Raw genomic sequence first — 18,962 nt, forward strand, 5'->3', positions numbered from 1 at the left:
TGGGGAGGGCTTGGCCTGGGGAGAGGGATTTGGTATGTGCCTGTTTGTAGGGGGTACATGAGATTTCAAGGGAAAAGTGACCTGGGAGAGAAGGGAGGGTCGTAAGACCTCTTCAGTGTGACCCAGGTGTGAAATCCCGGGGCGAGTAAATATATAGGAAGTGGGGAAGTTGCATTTAGCTTATGGGAACTTGTAAGGGAATCAACAGAGAGAATGAGATTGTTCAGCCTGGAGAAAAGGAGGCTGAGGAGTGACTCTGTGGTGCTCTACAACTGCCTGGCAGGAGGTTGGCTATGGCCGGGTGGAGGTCGGGCTCTTCTCCCTGGTGACAAGCGACAGGACAAGAGGACACGGTCTTAAGCTGCTCCAGGAGAGGTTTAGGTTGGACATTAGAAAGCATTTGTTCACACAAAGGGTGACTGGGCATGGACTGGGTGTGGGAATGCACTGCCCCGGGAGCTGGTGGAGTCCCTGGAGGCGTTTAAGGATAGACTGGACCTGGCACTCAGTGGCTGACACGGTGGTGTCCACTCATAGGTTGGACTCGATAATCTCCGAGGTCTTTTCTAAGCTCATTGATTCTGTGATTCTTTAAAACTGAGGCTAGAAGCTGTCTCTTGTGTCTGGCACCTAAGCTTGACTACAAGCACAACGTTTTGCGTGAGCCCATATGGCATGTTGAGGGCTCTGTGAGGCGTCGGTGTGAGGCTGGGGTGGTTTCATCTGCAGAAAATTTACAGGCTCCTGTTGTGGGAGACAACATGGGGCTGGACACGTAGCTGGTGTGGCTGTGGTGTTGGGAGCTCAGCCTGTACAAGCCTGGCTAGGGAGAGATGTGCTTGTGTGGCTCAGAGAACCAAAAGCTGCTGGTGGTGTTTGGGCTTGTGTGGCTGAGCTGGAGACTCAGCAACTTGAAGTCATTCAGTCTGGCCTGGTGGGAATTTGGAAGCTGACAATTTAGTTCAGTTATGAGAGTTTTGAGAGGTGTTCTCTGTGGTCGAGTTATTCAATAGTTAGACTGAGAGTGGGATTTCAGCATTAAATGGAAGTGATTGGAAAGAAGAGTCTGTGTGTGTGCTCTTTTATTGTTCTTTTATTTATGTTTGACTGTACACCCACTGGGACAGTGTGCAAGTGAAATGGGCCGACTATCCCATGGCCGGTTTAGGGAGCACATCGTTATGATTTCCCATCTGTATTAAGTAAAAAGGATTGTTTACAACTTCTGTGCTGTGAATAGGATGAAGGTTTGTGGCACATACCGGATTTACTGCCACACTATCACTACTCTGCTCAGTTATGGAAGTGTTGATGCAATTACATTGGCAGTCTGTTTTTATCAGTTAATAGGTTGTTTCTCATAACTAAATATGGTTTCTTGAGCCCACCAGTGGTCTCATGCATCATGATATTCCAGCAAATGAAATTCCTCCTGACAACCATTTTCATTCTACATGTTTTGGTGAATAGGCAGTGTTGCCTCTGATCTTGGAAAGTTTAAATTCTTAGAAAAGCACATGGCACAATTTAAAAGTAATGGGAGTGTATGCTTTCAAAGAAAGAGGAGCGAGTGGGGAATTTGGTAGATTGGTTTAATACATTTGGAAAACTGAAATTCTCTCCATCATTGTTAAATCGACTTAGCACAGTAAGGCAGGTTGTATAGGTGAGCTGTACCTAGGTGATGAGTTTCTCCAGTGCCTCTCTCTGCTGTTGCACTGAGCTTTAGCCATGGTGGTACAAAGTTTATAATACTATACCTGCCTTACTGGCAGTCTTGGGAGGCATGTGCCAGCAGATTAATGTTAAAAGGTTAATGGTGGTGCTGTCCCCTGTCTGTTACTCAGAGTCAAGGACATTCTTATGAATCAGTCTCTGAGTCATTGTGATTTTCAATCCAGCTGATTGAGATAGCCTGCTCTAACTTTGAGTTGTTGTACTGGACTGCAAAGCTTCACCAGGAGAGTTGTCCTGGGGGGAGTAATAGGGACAGCTTTGACTAGTCCTTGCATCCTGCTACTAGGAATTTATCCACAACATCTGGCAATACCAGAGGCACACTCGAAAAGCAGGGTGTTGTTTAGGCAGACTGATTTATTTCCTATAGCCCTCTGTTGACACGCAGATTAACCGTATGTCAGTTGAGCAGGAACTGCCCGTGCTGAAGTTTTTTGTTTCCTGAAGCAGTGTGAGCTTAACATACACTTCTCAGTACCCTGCAGCTTGCTGTTGTGGTTGTGCTGACACAGCTGTTTGGGCTGGGCTAAGATCCAGACTCGGACTTTTGATCCACCTTGGTGCTTTTTGAAAAGAAGGCACGCACAGTGCCTCCACAAAGTGGAGTTTGTTCAGCTTCCTCGCCCCGTCTGTGCTATGCCCCCACAGTGTGTTCTGGCAGCTGGAGGTGGCAGGCTGCAGCTCACAAGTGAGAACAGAAATGCTCTCAGTGTTTGTAGAGAACTGGCTTTGACAGCAGTACTCACTGAATGTGTTTTTAAACTGGTGTGAGGCTGATGAGTGATAATTGTTTACAAGTGATAGAGTGCTTCAACAAGATAAGTGAACCTGCGATGAGGCCCTTCCAGTGTGACAAGTACCAGTTGTGTGATGGGCAGTGGGTGTTGACTGAAGTTGCTGTCCACAGGGGGAAACTCCTAGACTTTTCCTGATTTTCTTCACTGTGTGGTAATTTACTAAGTTAGGTTTTTGAGATGGTACTATCAGAATCAAATTTTACTTAAGGCAAGAGTTTGTATAGGGTCATTGAAATATTTTCACAATTTTACTTTATTGTATGAATACAGCTGCAAAACCTTAAATGCATTTGTCTGTTAACAGTACAGAAATTAGATAATTGAGTTAATTGGTGAACCATAGAAGCTTGAGGAAAGTAAAGGTGTATAAATGAAAGATAGTGGAGGAGAATTTTGTGCCCTGTGCTTTTGTTTTCCGCTTTAGTATTGCCATGGTTTCGGCTGGTATAGAGTTAATTTTTTTTCTTGTACCTGGTGTGCTGTGTTTTGTATTTACCATGAGGCTAATGCTGATAACATGCTGATGTTTTGGATGTTGCTCAACAGTGCTTACCCAAAAACATGGACTTGAGTGACCCATGCTCTGCTAGTGAGCAGATGCAGAAGAAGCTGGGAGGAATCCTGTCCAGGAGAGCTGGCCCGAAGTGGCCAAAGGGACATTCCATAACAGAACACCAAGTCCAGTACATAAACTGGGGAGTGTTGGCTGGGAACTTCCAGTTCCTGCTGGGGAAAGGGTTGGGCATTGCTCAGTGTGCAGCTACACTGTGCATCACTTGTTTCTTTCAGAATTTAATTTTCTCCCTCTCTTCCCTTTATGTTGCAATTAGTATAATTATCCTATTTATTTTATTTTGTTTCGGTTATCGAGCTTTTCTTATCTCTACCCATGAGGCTTACTGTTTCTCTCTTATTTTCCTCCCCACTTGGGGCAGGGAGGTGGACAGAGAGTGGCTGTGTGGTGCTGAGTTGCTGGCTGGGATTAAGTCAGAAACATGTTATTTATGTGGGAATAACAATCTTTACATTCGGCTAAATGAAACTGCTCCTTTAAGGAAGACAGTATAATTTACACCCTTCCTGAATTATATTGAGTCCTATTTTTAGTGGCTTTTAGGAGGCAAGGATTCAAGTTCAGTGGCTGCTAACAGTCACAGTGACTGCTAATAGCACGAATATTATGATGCCCTGTTGTTTCTGATTTTAAAGTGTTCTCTGTAGTCGACTTATTCAATAGTTAAACCTCTGGGATATTTGAAAGTTCTTGAAACTTCTTAAAAGAAAATCAGTCCTCAGGCTTTTATGTGTTACTTATCATGTGATAATCAGATGGGAATGACCAGTTTGAAACCTTTTGCATTTATCCTCATTTGTGTTTCTTAGAATGTATTGCTCAAAATGGATTTCACTGCAATATCAATAAACTGTTTCAGAATTTGCTTTCCCTACACATCAAGATGTTCCCAATATAACAATAAACTGCTTAAATTTCAATAAATATTATTAATTCATTATCTTAGTAATTGCTTTTGTAACTGGGGTTGGGCCCTGGGATCTTTTGCAAAGGTGACCTCTAAAATGATTTTTACAGGCTGAAAGTTAATGCACAGTGAAGAAGGAGTAAGGCCTTTTGTTTTAGCAATCTCTGTGGTGATTTTTTTTTCCCTAATCAAGTTTTCCTTTCTTTTCTTGCTCCCAAAAATGTTGATTGTTTTTTTTATCAACAGCTGTGTAAAATTAGGAGACCAAATACTTCTTCTTACAGTCCTATTTAAAGAGCCAAGCTTGCACTCTTTATTTCCTTTAACAAAGCCACATGCAGCTTCTGATGAAGAAGATCCACTGGTGTCTGTTTCAGGTATGACCTCCTAATAGACATAAACAAAAGGTTTTTTTCCTGTGTATGATAGAATTTGCAGTGTCTTTTCATGTATGTGGTCTGTGTACATAAGTGTGTTTAAGGTAGAGAGACATTGTAAGCTGTAATGGGACATATATGATTATAGCAGAGGATTTATGCTCTGCTGCTTAGATAAGCATACTGTATAAGATGAATAGTTCCAGGGGAGTTGTTTCTGTTTCAGGTACAGCATGGCTTTATCCAATTTATAAGGCAAGCTGAATTTTTAATATGGTCTCCAAGGAATGTTGAAGCATTAGAGGTGTTAGGTCTTTTGTAAATTTTGAGGATATCAATTGAAATGAAGATTCATTGTGTACAGATAAAGCAATTATTTTTTTTTATTAGTTCTTTTGACCTTGATTTACTGAGTACGTACTTGTGTTCATCGCTGGGGAAAAGATGAATGTTCTTAGTTCCCCTTTAGAATTCTCTTAATTGTTTTCAAACACAGCTCTTTAAGTGACACCAGGTCCTGGAAACGTATCTGGGGATGTTTGACTCTAAACTGAAACTGTGTGTGTGTCATCCAGCAGTTCTAATTTTTGAGGAATTGTACTCTTTAGGTTTGGGGTAGCATGGTTTACTCTTCAAAAGTACTGGCCAAACATCTCTGTTGAACTAGAAAACACATGTCAGGTGATGTTGGATTGTTTTTCCCTGTGCCCTGGAAAGGAAACAGTGGTCCTGAATGATGGAAATTCACAGTTCTTTCAGCTGAATTTCTGGTATACTTCTGGAATTAATTACCCAAATAAATGTAATCGATCTGCTAGTATGAAGCTAATATGTTTTTGTTTAAAACTTTTTGCGTTTCTGAACAGTCAAAAATCAAACCTTGAGGCAGTACCAAGTAGCTATGGGCTTTAATCTGGCCCTGGGAAGTTTTAGTGTTAGTGTCACTGTTGGCACTTTGTAATTGCAGCATCAGGATTTTCAGTGCTTTCATGTTCTTACCATTTGTAGTGGTGATCTAATTATGGCAGGAAGTTGTTTGACAGATGATCTGTGGAGTGTGATCTGCAGTGTTGCTTTACTCTTATGCCTGGTCCTGAAAGGAACAAACAGCCTGAGCATCAGCAGGTTGGCTGGGTAACAGAAAAAGTGGTATTTTATTATATGAGTGGTACTTTTAATGGATTTACTGCTGTTTGGTTCCTTACTGTCTTTGGGTATCAAAGCAGAAGCTCAATTTTATGCTTTTGCATCTTAATCAAATGCAGTTTATTTGCACTGAGCTTCAGTCTGAAGACATAATGTGCATTTCAGAATTTATGAAATGTTCATTGGGGCTGGGTGTGCTTCAGTGCCATGCACCTCTCTTTCTGCTGATGCATTCATCTTAATGAAATTTTCTATGGAGTGAGAGGCTGGGGGGAATTGCAGACATATTCCTGAGGTGCTCATTCTTTTAAAAAAAAAGAGCTGCTAAGGCAAGGTTGCCTTTTTGGAAGTCTAGCTATACAAGGCAAGAACAAGGACCCTTTCCACTTTATAATCTGTATGTTCTGCTTGTCTTTCATTTACAGGAGTGTCTGTAAAAGGAAATTTAAGACCAAGGTGTTTGCCAAAATATCAAACTGGTCAAACTGAACTGAAAGTACCTGCAGCTGTTGCTTCTGTTTCCATGGATCCTGAGAGAGGTACAGGAGATGTGAAAGGGCAGCAGGTCAGTAAAGGCAAATTTTTCTTGCTCTTAAGAGTGCACATAGTATAAAAAACGGCTGAAAATTCTTGGATTGAAAACTTTTAAATGGTTTTAGAGTAGTTATTTTTACAGTCTCTTAAACTTTTTCCCCACTTTACATAGTGGGTTTCTAGCAGAAATTATCACGTAAAGAGAATAAAGGCTGAATGTGCTAATTTATTTAAGTGGTGTGCAAATGGAGCTGTGTAAAACAGATTATTTCTATTTCTATGTGTGTTTTTGTACAGATATAGTACATGTAGCCCTGGGTAGGGCCTAACCTATTCTTTACTAGTTAAATGTACAAGAAGTTTTGTTCAGTGTATTCATTTTCATTGCTCTAGTAATCTAAACTAGAAATAACAAAATGAGACCTTTTTGCTGTGCCTGCTCATGTTAGAAGGGTAAATAATTTTTTGTTTTTGATAGTAAAAGTTCAAAATGCATTTGAGCAGTAGAAGTAGCTTTGTCAGTTGATGTCAGCTACTTTGAATTTTGTGGTCTCCTCCTGTGAGACTAGGTGATGTTTTTCCTACAGTTCTTTGCATTGGAAATTCCAAAGCAGCAGGGTTTCCTTTGGAAGATTATTATGTATTGTGATAGATGCTGTAATGTTTAGAAATCTGTTGAGAGATGCCATTTTTCTGAGGGGGTTTGTGTAGTAAAATGACTGTATAAGTCATTTGAGTACTGTTGAGTCTCTTCCCTAGCAGTCACCCTGGGCCAGCCTGTAAATCACTGGGGATTGGTATACTCCCACTTGCAGGCACGATCTAAAACCTTTGACTGCTTCTGCATTGCTTTTATTATCATGTAGTTAAATCTCATTCTTCATCTAAGATGTCCTTCTTTGCCTTCTTTGTGCTGAGTGGCTGTATGCCACACATGTAGGTTCAAAATTCTGATGTAAAGACAGGTTACTCAATTATTGTTGTTTTGACAGTGTCATTTGCTCTTTGAATCCTTCAGATTACATATGACTAGTTATTAAACTAATATTAATTTTTAGGGCTTTTCCTGGACTTGTCTATTTCCCTTGCTTTTAGAGGCTGGTATGTACCTCTGCTTTGCAAATGATGCTGTTAAGTGGCATGCAGATAAATTCCACAAATAGCCCCCATTATGCAGAGTCTTTATGTGGAAGCATCTCTTCATGAGTATCTACAAGCCTGCTGCTTCACAGATGCCTTCATATGTCACATTAAAATCTGTTTTGTTGAATGGCACATTGATTGCGTTACTTGTTGTCTAGAGAGTTTTTGCTCCTTTTTTGTGAAAGCCATTGTATAAATGGGTTTTGGTATACTCTTTTTTTAAATGCAATGCCTGATATGTAAAATCTTAATTGGTGACTCGTGCTTTTGTATTATTGACAATAAGATGTGTTCAAAGCTATGTTTCATTTTTGTCTTTTTAAACCTTCTGTTTTTCGCTTACCTTGCCAAATTCTCATGGAAACTTTGTACTCTGAAGATAAGCTTTGAATACTTGAAACAAACAGAACAAATGTTTTTACTTGTTATTGAAGAAGAGCTTATTTTGCATGGAATTTTCAAAAACAACACAACTCACTTTCTGCAAAGCATTGCGTGCATGTCTAGGGAGAGCTGATGGTTCTACTATGGCACAGAGTCAAAGAATGGTTTGGGTTGAATAGGACCCTAAAGATTATCCAGTCCAACCCCTCTGCCGTGGGTAGGGACACCTTCCACTGGTGCTGGCTGCTCAGAGTCTCATCCAGCCTGGCCTGGACATAATTCTGAGTAAAATGATCTAGGCTGGAGTAGGTGAGCTGCTGTGATCCTTTCTGTGATTCTGTATGATTTTGTCATGCAGTTGTCAGCTTCCAAGGTGTGGAGAATATCTTCCCAGTACTGAGTTCCAAAACTATCTTCTATCCTGAACTGTGTAGAAAGGACAGAAATCTGGGAAAAGGAGACAAAACAGTCTTGGCCTCTACCTCCTTTGTGGTCTCCTTTTGATGGTTGAGAAGTTGCTGTGCATTATTCCACAGTTTCATTTTGATGAAGTCTGTCTCTGAGAATTTCTTGTTTATCATCTATGCATACCTGTGGGTGATAGAAAAAGCTGATTTTCCTCTTCATTCCACAAAGGTTTTTCTGGCAATATTGAGATTGGTTTGGGTTGTAGGTTTGGGGACCTTCTGTTAAAATCTCCTTCACAATGTGATTAAGCTTCATTCTCTTTTTTGTGAACTATAACTTTTCATTTTTCTTAAAGAAGTTCCATTGTATGTCTGCTAAAAAAAAAAAAAGTCACACATTTTTACCATGGGAAGTGAAATTTCTTCAATTCCATATGTTGGCTTGAATTCAGTCAAGTTAGACATTCTCTCTTCACATGTTTGGGAAGAAAACTGTGAAGTCAAATGCCCCTTGAGAACTGCTGAAATTTGCCTTGTGAAATTCCTTTCCCCCTCACCTCTGAGAAGAATCCACTGAAGTTAAAATGAAGGGTCGGGTAGGTATAACATGAGTCTGTGTGAAAACACCACCTCTTTGTAGTGGTCATTATTTTTTGATTGTTTTTAACATTTAAGAGGTAATTAGCTGGGAAGGAAAGGGGTCGCTTCCTCTCTGGTGCGTGTAGATCAGCTGCTGTTACTGATAATGAGAGAAAACTTTGTATTGTTTTATGCACTATTGTGTTGACTTTGCCAAACTGCAAGGCATCTGGTGGCATTTCTTTATCTGATGTAAAGCACTGCATGCACTTGTTTGTAAAAGTATAAACTGAAACTCCTTCGATTGAGTGGACATACTGAAGCTTGCCAAAATCCTGGACAGAGCAGCATGGCTGTTATTGTTGCGTTTGTCTTGGGGTTCGTACTTCCTGCTTGGCAGTAGCGCTGCAGAGCTGAACAGCCGGCCACAGGGATTTTTGGGGAGTAAAGCCGGTTTGGAGCGTTTCCCGCCTGGGAGCTGCCCAAGGCGGGAATGCCGGGCAGCTGAGCGCCCTCTGGTGAGCACACGCGGCAAGTGCAGCGGCTCCCTGCGCAGTGCCTGGAACGTCTGAGGAGCCTTCGTTGAAAAGTATTATTTACAAAACTAGCAAATAAGCCATTAAAACCAAACAGTAGCCACGTGTGAAGGTGTGTGTGCGCTTTTCTCTGTATTAGAAAAATGAAATAAGGGTCCTACTCTCTGCTAACAATATTTTGCTGTTTTGTATGCTTTGGTTACAAATGCTAAGACAGCATTTTTTTTTCTTACTCCCTACGTTATGATCTTAATATGATAAAGTTCAAAGTTGGATTTGGATATTGCTGCACTAGATTTCCAAGTCATGACAACGCATTCCTCTTTATCTAGTATAAATCAAGAAATAGTACATGTCTTAAAACTTTACCCAGCATGTTTTAGTATTGAAGCTAGCAGCTTGCATTTGAATTACAAATCTCTTAAAATAATTCTTCACAATTTGGTAATTTGTTTCATTGAAATGTACTTATGTTTTAAAAAATGCGAATTTTATTTCCAGTTGGAATTGATCTACTTTCAGCTTCTAATTATTAGGTTTTGAAATGTTTTTAACAGCTTATGAAATATTTGTTTTCTTTTAAACAGTACATTCTAAAATGTAACTTTAAATTTTCAGGGCACTAATGAAGGAGGAATGAAGAGTGCTTCTTTAAAGGATTTGTGTCCTGAGGACAAGAGACGCATTGCAAACTTAATTAAAGAACTTGCCAGGTAAGAAGAGGCATCACCTGAAAATGCATTAAGTTTAAAGAGAGTCGTTTCTCTAATTAACATCAAGGAATGTAGAACTGCATTAAAAACCTGAATAGTTGCACAAGGTAATTTTTCCTGCTGGAAAAAGTATGAAGCAGCCTGGTTGGTTTTTCCTTGCTTCTTGAGTCCCTAAATATATATTTGAAACAGAGGCCAAAATTTCATGACCAGCAGTACTTCATCTGTAATGTCCTAATGAAGGGCTAGGATTTTGTTAGTTTTGTGCTATAAATAAACACATTCTGCTTTTGGAAATGACAGACTTTGTTGCTATAAAACTTTGTAATGCTTATTATTTGGTAGAGGTAAGCTTTTGTATGGGAGGCCACGTTAAAGGTGCATTGCTGATTTTGCAGCTAAAACATGTTGATAATGATTTGCCTGTGTAATTTTTACTTACCTAGTCAAACTTCTTCTTGCTTCCCTTAAGCTCCAAAGATTCTACCTGTTCCTTGAAAGGAGAGGTAGAGATAGTGCAAGTTTCTCAGCTTTAGCAAAAGTCTTTTCTAAGTTTCATTCCAGTACTAGTTACATTCTCAAAGGTAAAGGAGTTAAAAAAGAGGTTGAATTAAAGTGAGGTTTTTGTCCCACTCTTTGTCGCTAACACCTCAGAATCTCTGGAAATCTTTCTTACAGAGTGGGTGTAAAAATGAGGAGGAGCATATGGACCTTTGGCAGGCTTTGCCATGTCATTGGGGAAGCTCTTGTGAGATGATCCCAGGTCCTTTGAGCTAAAAGTTATTTTACATACTTAGAATTTTTAAAGTTTTTCTAGAACAAAATGTAAGTTCTCTGGTAATAATTAAATATTTTTTGACATAGATCCCTTATGTCTGTGCAATAATTGGCAAGCATTACTGTCCTTTTTCATTTTATATAGGAAAATTTGGAAAATTAGAGAAATTAAGTGACTTGTTCAAGGTCATACAATAACTCTCTGGTGCAGCTAGGAATATTTTCTCTCTGATTATCCTTATCCAGTGGACCATTTTACCTGCTAATAATTTGTACTAATACAGAATTTCTTGCCATACAGTATTTTAGTAATTTCTGAAGTTCTTCATGCTTGCAACTCTATTTTATCATGCCTTGTGTTAGAAAATGTATAGTTAAGACTGTCATAAAGAGTAGATTGGTGGGCAGCCTGGTTACAAATTGTCAGATGTTGGAGCTATTCGGACACTGTTGCCACTGTTGATATATAGACGTATATTCTAATATTAAAAAAAGCCTTTCATTACATTGTTCCTCATAATACACTGCTCCCTAGTGAATAGTAGTAGAGTAATTCATTCGAGCATGGGATTCTTCTTAAATCTCAGATGCTGTGATTTTTCCCTGAGGACAGTTTGATATTTCTGCCTGACATTTCTTTGAAGAAAAATAGAAGGTGCAGCAACATTAATTTTGAAAAGTAAAATTAGTGGAACACTATTATTTTATACTTAGTTCTCTTTTATTTTTAAACCTAATCATATTTTTATTGGATGTAATTAAAAGTCCTTTGCAGAGTAATAGGGAAGCTGAACTTTAATTCCGCTCACCTCGTCACTTTTTTAAAACTCTCCATAATTTTCATCCTTAGTTGTGCAATGATAGAGAGTTTTTACAAGCAGTAGAACATTCTTAGCTACTTTGGAGAAGAAAAAGGAACAGCAGGATGTTGAAAGTTTTACATGGACACTGTCCTGCAGTAAATACTTGGAGTAATAAAGGCCTCACTTGGGCTTTACCTCACTGTTCCTTATTTTGCTACAATTTATGAATGGTAGTTGTTGCTAATTTGTGCATGTTTGTTTCAGCATAGTGAACAGAAATAGATTGATCAGTAAGTAGATGTATGAAGGCTCTTGTAAAGTGGTAAAATTCTGTTTGTGTGGAAACCAGCTGCAAATTATGATTGATTCCTGAGGCTTGAATTTTAGTCAGGTCTTGCTTGAGCAGTTCAGGGTAGTAGTCTTTTCCCAACTTCTGTGAATGCTGAAGGAGAGACCTCTGCTATACTTTTCTTCCTCTTCTGATATTTTATTTTTCTTCCTCCAGCTCTCACTCCCACTGCACTTTTGAACATTGAGGGTGTGTGTGACAGTGCATTTGTTAATTTGCTGAAGTGTCAGACTTCGTCTTGGTATGAGTAAATTGAGATGCTGGCTACATTAATATAATTTTCTCTGGAAAAAAAAAGCTTCTGTAAAGATCTGCTGCTGGGGATTCCGTGGCTGACATCATCTTAGCTATTTCGAATTTTGTGGAGTTGGATTTTGAGACAGAGTCTAAAGAAGGAACTCAACTGTATTCTTTCTAATCCTCCTTTCTAGTATAAATAGTTGTAGTTTTTGATGTGTGCTGCCACCTGTAAATCTAACCATTGTCTTGCCCTTCTTTGAATGTATCCTTTTAAGGTGAAATTAAATTGGCAGACTGGAGCCAAGGTTTAAAATACTAAAAAATATTGCAAATTTTGGCTTTTAAATTTATTGTGTCAGTAGATTCTTTTAAAACTGCTTTTGTAGAGGAATTTCTGAGAAGAATGAGTCATGCCCATGAATGCCAAAGTGCTTTGTGAGTAAGTGGGATATTCTTGAGTGTGATCAGTCATTATTTTCGAACACAGCCAGCATGGCATCTTTGTGTATTCAGTAAGGTCCTCCTGGCTTAGTGGTGAAAGTGGCACAGTAAGAGCAAGTTTTCTCTCTCCCTATAAGCAAAGTCTTTTGAAAAGAGGCAAAGAAGATTCTCTCTGAGCTTTTATTCCTGCAGGCTGCTCCTGAAGCAGTCATCAGGTTATGTAATGAAATGAGCATTGACATGGTGAAGACACAGAGAGATTCTTATGCTTGTACTCGCTGCCAGTGTCAGGACACATCAGCCTCTTCTGAGAAGGAGCAGCTCAGGGCCCACTGGGATGTAGACTGTTGGACATTAAGGACTTCCTAGGCACCACTCTGAGAATGATTATGAAGTATTCTAGAGTGAAATACTTTGAGTGATATGCAGATTTTGAGAGCTCTTTCTGTCTTGGTGTTTGGCCGAATAGAGAGGATCATAAGTCCTTAGCAGAGGGAGTGGATGTGTTTGTGCTTGCAGGGATTCACTTCGCTCCTAACTGATATACAGCCATAGCTGTGTGACTTTGGGGCTCCTAGTATGGCAGGTACATCATAAATACTTCTCCCCTGATCACAGATGCCTGTACAGCTTACATGTGAAGTTTGCCTTTTGAGTGAGCAGAGGCATTTACTAAGTGATGTAGAATGGTTCATGAAAGTTTAAGTGAAAATGGGTATCGAAATATTTTGCATTTTTTCTTTTCTTTGAATAAGATAGACTTAGAGAAAGCTTGCTTCCCGTTGTCTTTGCAAACAAATCTTCAAAAGCAATTTAGGTAGAAAGGTATCATAATGCCCTTAGGCACCCATGGGAGGGAGCGATTTCGCTTTCCAAATGAGACACAAGCTTTTGCTTTTAATTAATAGCTTTTGCTATTAATGTTAGTGTTGTTCTGACTAAGATCACTGGCATGCCCAGAAAGACTTGTAACTGGTGGCTACTAAAACAGCCTGCAGATAGCCCTTTATTCCTTACTGAGAAAATGCTTCCCTCTTCTCAGGACTCTGGATTCCTAAACCTTTTGTAGGGTGCTAGTAGATTGGGGTACTGGTCTTTTCTACTGTCTTTGATATGAAGCTGAAATTGAGTTTTCTAACAAAAGGTGAAAATGGGATTCGAAACAGAACATTAATTTGGTTACAGAACTGGAAACCATTGCAGAGGTTTCAGTAAAGCTAGTATAGTATATATCTGCTGTTTTTCTTCCAGTCCTTAAGATCTTGGAATGAACACTTGCCTGTGGTTTGTATTACAAATCCTGTGTGTTTGGCTTATTGTGTTGCCTTCTCTCCTGGGTTACACTACTTCACATTTAACCAAATTGTTACCTGGCTTTAACATCAACATCTTTTCTCTTTTTTTTTGTGTGTTACTTTAGGAGCAATTTTGTGCTGCAGTTTTCTTAATTGGTCAGGCAGTGAGACTGCAAATGAGATATCCGTAAGCTTGTCTGGAAATTACTTTGTGTTGATAGGTAAAGCATGCCCAGGATTATTGTATCACCAATCACACTTACTTTCTGTGGTTAAAAAGTAATTTGTAGCTATAAATTCATGCTGTGAAATCTAGTTTTGTATTTTGCAGGTTGCACATCATAAAATTTATCCATTGTGTAGCAATTTCAATTAGGTTTTGAGCCCATAGCATTTTTTCATTATTTTTTTCTAATGTGTAGAAACTGCATTTGATGCTTGAGTAAAATGTGTCAGATTTGTGAATCCTGATCCGTGGACAAAAATTCTATTACTTTGTTTCCTCCCCCTCTGTTCCCCCTCCTGCATGGTGGTCTTCCCTATTCCAGATGCCACTCTTTGCCTGGAATTTAAAGCTTGTAGTTTTCAAGAATGGTCACACAATTCTTTTTGTCTTTGCTAGCCGGTTGGCAGGCTAATAACAGATTGGTGTTTACTAAAAGATTACTGTTCCCAAGGAGTGTAGGACTGATCAGTGAAGTTCCCAGTGTCTGTATCTCTGTTTTTTGTTTAGTTTGTCTTCTGTCTTAATAGCTGAGCCACAGTGTTCTTATTGCATTTCAGATTTTTCTTGGTAAGAGCTCATTTTAAAAAAAATTTGAAAAATAGAAGATGCTGTTTTTAATTTGCTTTTTCAACTCTGCCTTCAGTCAGAAAGAGCTGAGTTCTGTCCCTAGTGTAGTGTTGATGTATTATCATGACTTTTTCTTGTGCATGTCAGTTTTTCATTAAACAAATAAAACTTGAAGTGCTGTTGACTTGTGCAGTGCTTCAAAAATTCCACCTGGAGAGCATAAGTCCTGCTTACTCAGTGGAATGAGTCAGTGTCATCAGCAAACTCCTTGATCAATTCCTTCTTTGGATCAGACAGAAATACTAGTATCAGCAGTGGATCTGGGAACACACAATAATAATTGGAACTAGGTGAACTAGGAATTAATTTTAACCCTAAGGTGGATGGCTTAGGAGGGCTTTTTGTCAATAGATTTGCATTATGAGTTTTTCTAAAGAGGCTCCTCTAAAATAAAATGATTTATTTAAATGCATCTAGAATTATATAGGCTTTGAACTGTTAAATTTAAAACAAATCTTGAACAAAGATGGTGCACGTGCTGTGGCACAAGGTAGGTGATGTGAATTCTGTGCAAGAAAATGTTGCAGACACTAAATGAAAGTAATAATTCCACTGATTCATCATCTTTGCTCTCAGCTGTCATTTGTCTGTTTGATCCTGGAAGCAAGAACAATAGAACTGGATACCAGCATGTTGCTCAGTGGAGCAATTGAGCCCTTTGTAGTTGTGCTTTCATTCTTTCACTTCTTTTTTCTGACCCAAGTGGGTGAACAGAGGGTGAAATTACTTTTGAGAAGCATTATATGAGCCTTGTAATGTTTTTGTACAGCATCAGTGAAGACCTCCATTGTTCTTCTAAAAATCATCTGTTCTTTACTGCCAGAAGGCAAAGAAATAAGTGTATTAAAAAAAAAGAAAAACAACTCACTGTGCTATTTATAGGAAATGGCATAAATCCAGCATATTCTGATAACATTCTTGTATTCCTTTTCTCTAACTTCCTTTTGCCACTTCCTGTGAGTAACCATCTTTTGTATTTTGCTTGCCCTTTATGGGCTGTCTCCTGCTTTGTGATACATAAATGCATACTGCCACATTTCTTCTGAGATCACTTACTGTTCTCAGTCATTTACTGCCTAAGATATGTGGCACAATATATTCATGTGTCTGGAGTGTGACAGCTTGTTGTGATATGTGTTAAATACAAACACAGCACGTGAATGTGATGCACACTGATATAAGCAACAAATTACAGATCTAGAGATGAATAAAGCCTGCTAGGTTTTGTTTGATTTTTCTAATGCTCTGTTCTTTCATACCTTTTTTTCTTACACCGTTGTTCAATTTTAGTGTTTCTGGGTGCCAGCATAGCCCAGTGTTTGTTGCTTCAAACCCTTTTCTCAGGCAGCATCACTCCTGCAAGTTACTGAGCAATCTTCCTTCCTTTCATAGAATGCTGGACATGGTACTCCTCTCTTTCCAGTTATTTGTCCTGTTCTTGTTTCATTCCTGTCTTTCATCCACATGGTCATTGAGTTCTTCACTGAAGTTTTCTAATTAACTTTTTTTGGTTTTGCATCTTCCACTGATGATGTGAAGGAAGTTCATATGTGCTGTAGTCATTTATGTGGTTGCACTGGACTCAGAGGAAACAAATGGGCCACAGTTTGATGTGAAAGCCTCTATCTGCACCTGTGGCAAATGTGCTGTGGCTGTCACTGCAATGAAGTGTGGAGGATATTCCTCAAAAGTTTGTTGCCTGCTTAGCTGAGGAGCACAGAGATGTTGGTGTAGGTCCAGAGTTTATGCAGGTGGTTCCCTTTACCACGTTTCGTTAATGCTGTGTTCACAGCCCTGTGAGTGGAGGGGAAGGGGCCTAGGAACAGGTTGAACTCATCACACCTTCCCAGGCTGGGCCCAAGGTTGTAAGTGAGACCTTGTGCATTTGACTAATGGAATGCTTTTATACTAAATCTGTGTCTTTTGTGTATTTGACTAATGGAATGCTTTTACACTAAATCTATATATTTTTTTCCCTGCACATTAGAAACGTTGCAATTAATAGTTGGATCCAAGCTTTAAAACTGCCTTAATTTGAATAATTTGATTATACGGTATCTGTTGTTTGTCTCCCTCTAGATTTGCAGAGAAAAAGTGTGAGTTTCAGTATTACAATTTCCAACTTCATGCAGTCTGCTTAAGCTGATATGGGAAAGGCTGTGGGTTGTTCTTGGAGTTGGAGAATACTGCGTGTCTATAATTCACTCCAGGGGAGCGACCCAGTTGTGGTATTTATGACTTTTCAACTGGAAGATCAAAACAAATCTGTCCTCTTAAGGGAAACAATGATAATAAATGTATGGCTCAGTCCTAATAATATTAGTCTAATGGGACAAGTGGAAGGCTTATTGTAATACTTACATATACATATTTCATTTTTTCCTATAAGATTTCCTCTTCCTATAAGATTGTTCCACTTTAAGGAAGTTAAAATTGGAGTTTTCTAAAAGTTGTATTGCTTTGGTCTCCTGTCACCTATGTTGTGGCAGCTGTTTCATCATCATAAAAGACTGAACTTTAAGAGCCTTCAGCAACAGAAATTGCCTAAGTGCAGAGCAGTAATATTTATTAGTCTAAGCTCATTACTTAATATTTTTGTGGAACTTTTATAGAACCATGATTTCCAAGCCACGTTTTTTTAGCATAGTTACAGGATCATCTGTGCATAATGATCTTATTGCCTACGTGATACCAGAATAATTGTTTTAACAGCCTGCTCTTGAGGTGCAGAATAAATGATCATTGTAAGCCTTTCTCACATTGTCATCTTTTAATCTTGATCCAATTATTTACACTGAGCAGCAAGATACAGGGTGCCATGCCCTAGACAGAAAGGAAAATTTACTCTTGTAGCTTGATATTTGAAAATCCTCAGAAAAGGACAAACTGTTTTGTTTGGAGAAAGCTAACAAGAAAAATGATTCTTTCTGGACTTGTATTTGACCAGTAAAGGTGAAAGAAGGATTAGTTTGTAGATTAAGAAACAGAAATGTTTTCCAGAGTTTTCTTTCTGTCATGGCAGCTAAGCTCTCCTATCTGAGTTTTCTGTGTTCCTGTCCTAGGTTTGTAAGTATCCCAGTGAATCCTCATTATGGCTGCAGGGAATCAGACTGATCAAACCTGATTGTGGGTTCAGGTCCTTAGTTTATTCTTCCATGCTGCCCATTAATGTGCAGGTACTGAGACCAGTGTTTATGCAATACTGGTTTTGTTTTTTTTTCCAAAAAATCATACACATATTCCTGTGTAATATATTGAAACAGACATTGTAAGTACCTAACTGGTTTAAGGGTGGAGAGGTTGTTATCCATTTACCTGTAAAGTGGAGGAGTTGGAAGTCAGGCACTGTGATTATGGGCATATATTTTATTTTTCTCAAATTCTTTTCAGGGTAAGTGAAGAAAAAGAGGTGACAGAAGAACGGCTGAAAGCTGAACAGGAGTCGTTTGAGAAGAAGATCAGACAGCTAGAGGAGCAGAATGAACTTATCATCAAGGAAAGGGAAGATATCCTTTAAAAATATGAGCAATGGCTCACTGAAATAAAAAGTGAAGTACAGAGAAATAATTGTTCTAATTTATGGCATAGAATAAATCTGCATGTGCTGCCATTCAAAAGCAATCAGAGAGATGACTTGTCAGCATGTGACACTGGTTCATTTGAGCTTAAACTGCCATCCAGCTGTTCCTATGATGTTGTTTTGCTATGAAATAGATATTTGTCAACTAAAAAATGACAATAAGGAATTTACACATTAAAATATGATTATAGATTTTTTTTCAATTCTGTTAGGTGATCATAATTTAGGTCTAAAACTTGCATGGTGTTCCATTTTTCTCCATCCCTAGAGAAAGGGAATCTACACTAAATGGCTATAAATTAAGTATATGTACTAGGAGTTTTATCTATCTTAGGCTTTTTGTTTGGTGTAGGGTTAGTTGGTTGGTTTGTTTGTTTGTATGTAGAAACAGTAGATTCTCTTTTCTTGCTGATTGTGACTTGCATTTCTTTAAGCTGCGTATGCATAGTCCCAATCCTGGAATTTCACATGTAAATTGCAGGAATTGCAGTTTTCCTTTTGAGGGTGTGACAGACCTTTACAAAGGTCTCTTATTCATTTAATTTCTAAATCTCTGATGGTGAGGCTTTGTTGTTAAATTTCTCAGAGGGCTAAGGATTGGCTGCAGTGGGTTAGGGAAGAGACTGGCCTGCAGCTGCAGGAAAAGCAAATAGTGGATGATTCATTGGGAGCTGCTTTGCCAGTAGGGAGGGTAGTAATGTTGTTTTAAAGAGCCCAATATGCAGTATTATTTTCAGTCCTAAGCCATTATTTGTTCAACTTAAAAATGAAGTTTGTGACAAAAAGAGGC

The 18,962-nt window shown here is 38.8% G+C and overlaps 1 protein-coding gene across 1 annotated transcript in view; it reads left to right on the plus strand.

The window, feature by feature from the left end:
• The window catches only part of KIAA1328 (KIAA1328 ortholog), a 170,957-nt gene that overhangs the window by 253 nt on the left and 151,742 nt on the right, over positions 1-18,962 (plus strand). The window contains exons 2-5 of the mRNA XM_056514001.1: positions 4,357-4,392; positions 5,964-6,103; positions 9,740-9,834; positions 17,983-18,098. Coding sequence (XP_056369976.1) covers positions 4,357-4,392; positions 5,964-6,103; positions 9,740-9,834; positions 17,983-18,098 — 387 coding nt within the window. The remainder of the gene's footprint in view (positions 1-4,356; positions 4,393-5,963; positions 6,104-9,739; positions 9,835-17,982; positions 18,099-18,962) is intronic.

Source organism: Oenanthe melanoleuca, chromosome Z, assembly GCF_029582105.1.
Source record: "Oenanthe melanoleuca isolate GR-GAL-2019-014 chromosome Z, OMel1.0, whole genome shotgun sequence".
NCBI classification, from domain to species: domain Eukaryota; kingdom Metazoa; phylum Chordata; class Aves; order Passeriformes; family Muscicapidae; genus Oenanthe; species Oenanthe melanoleuca.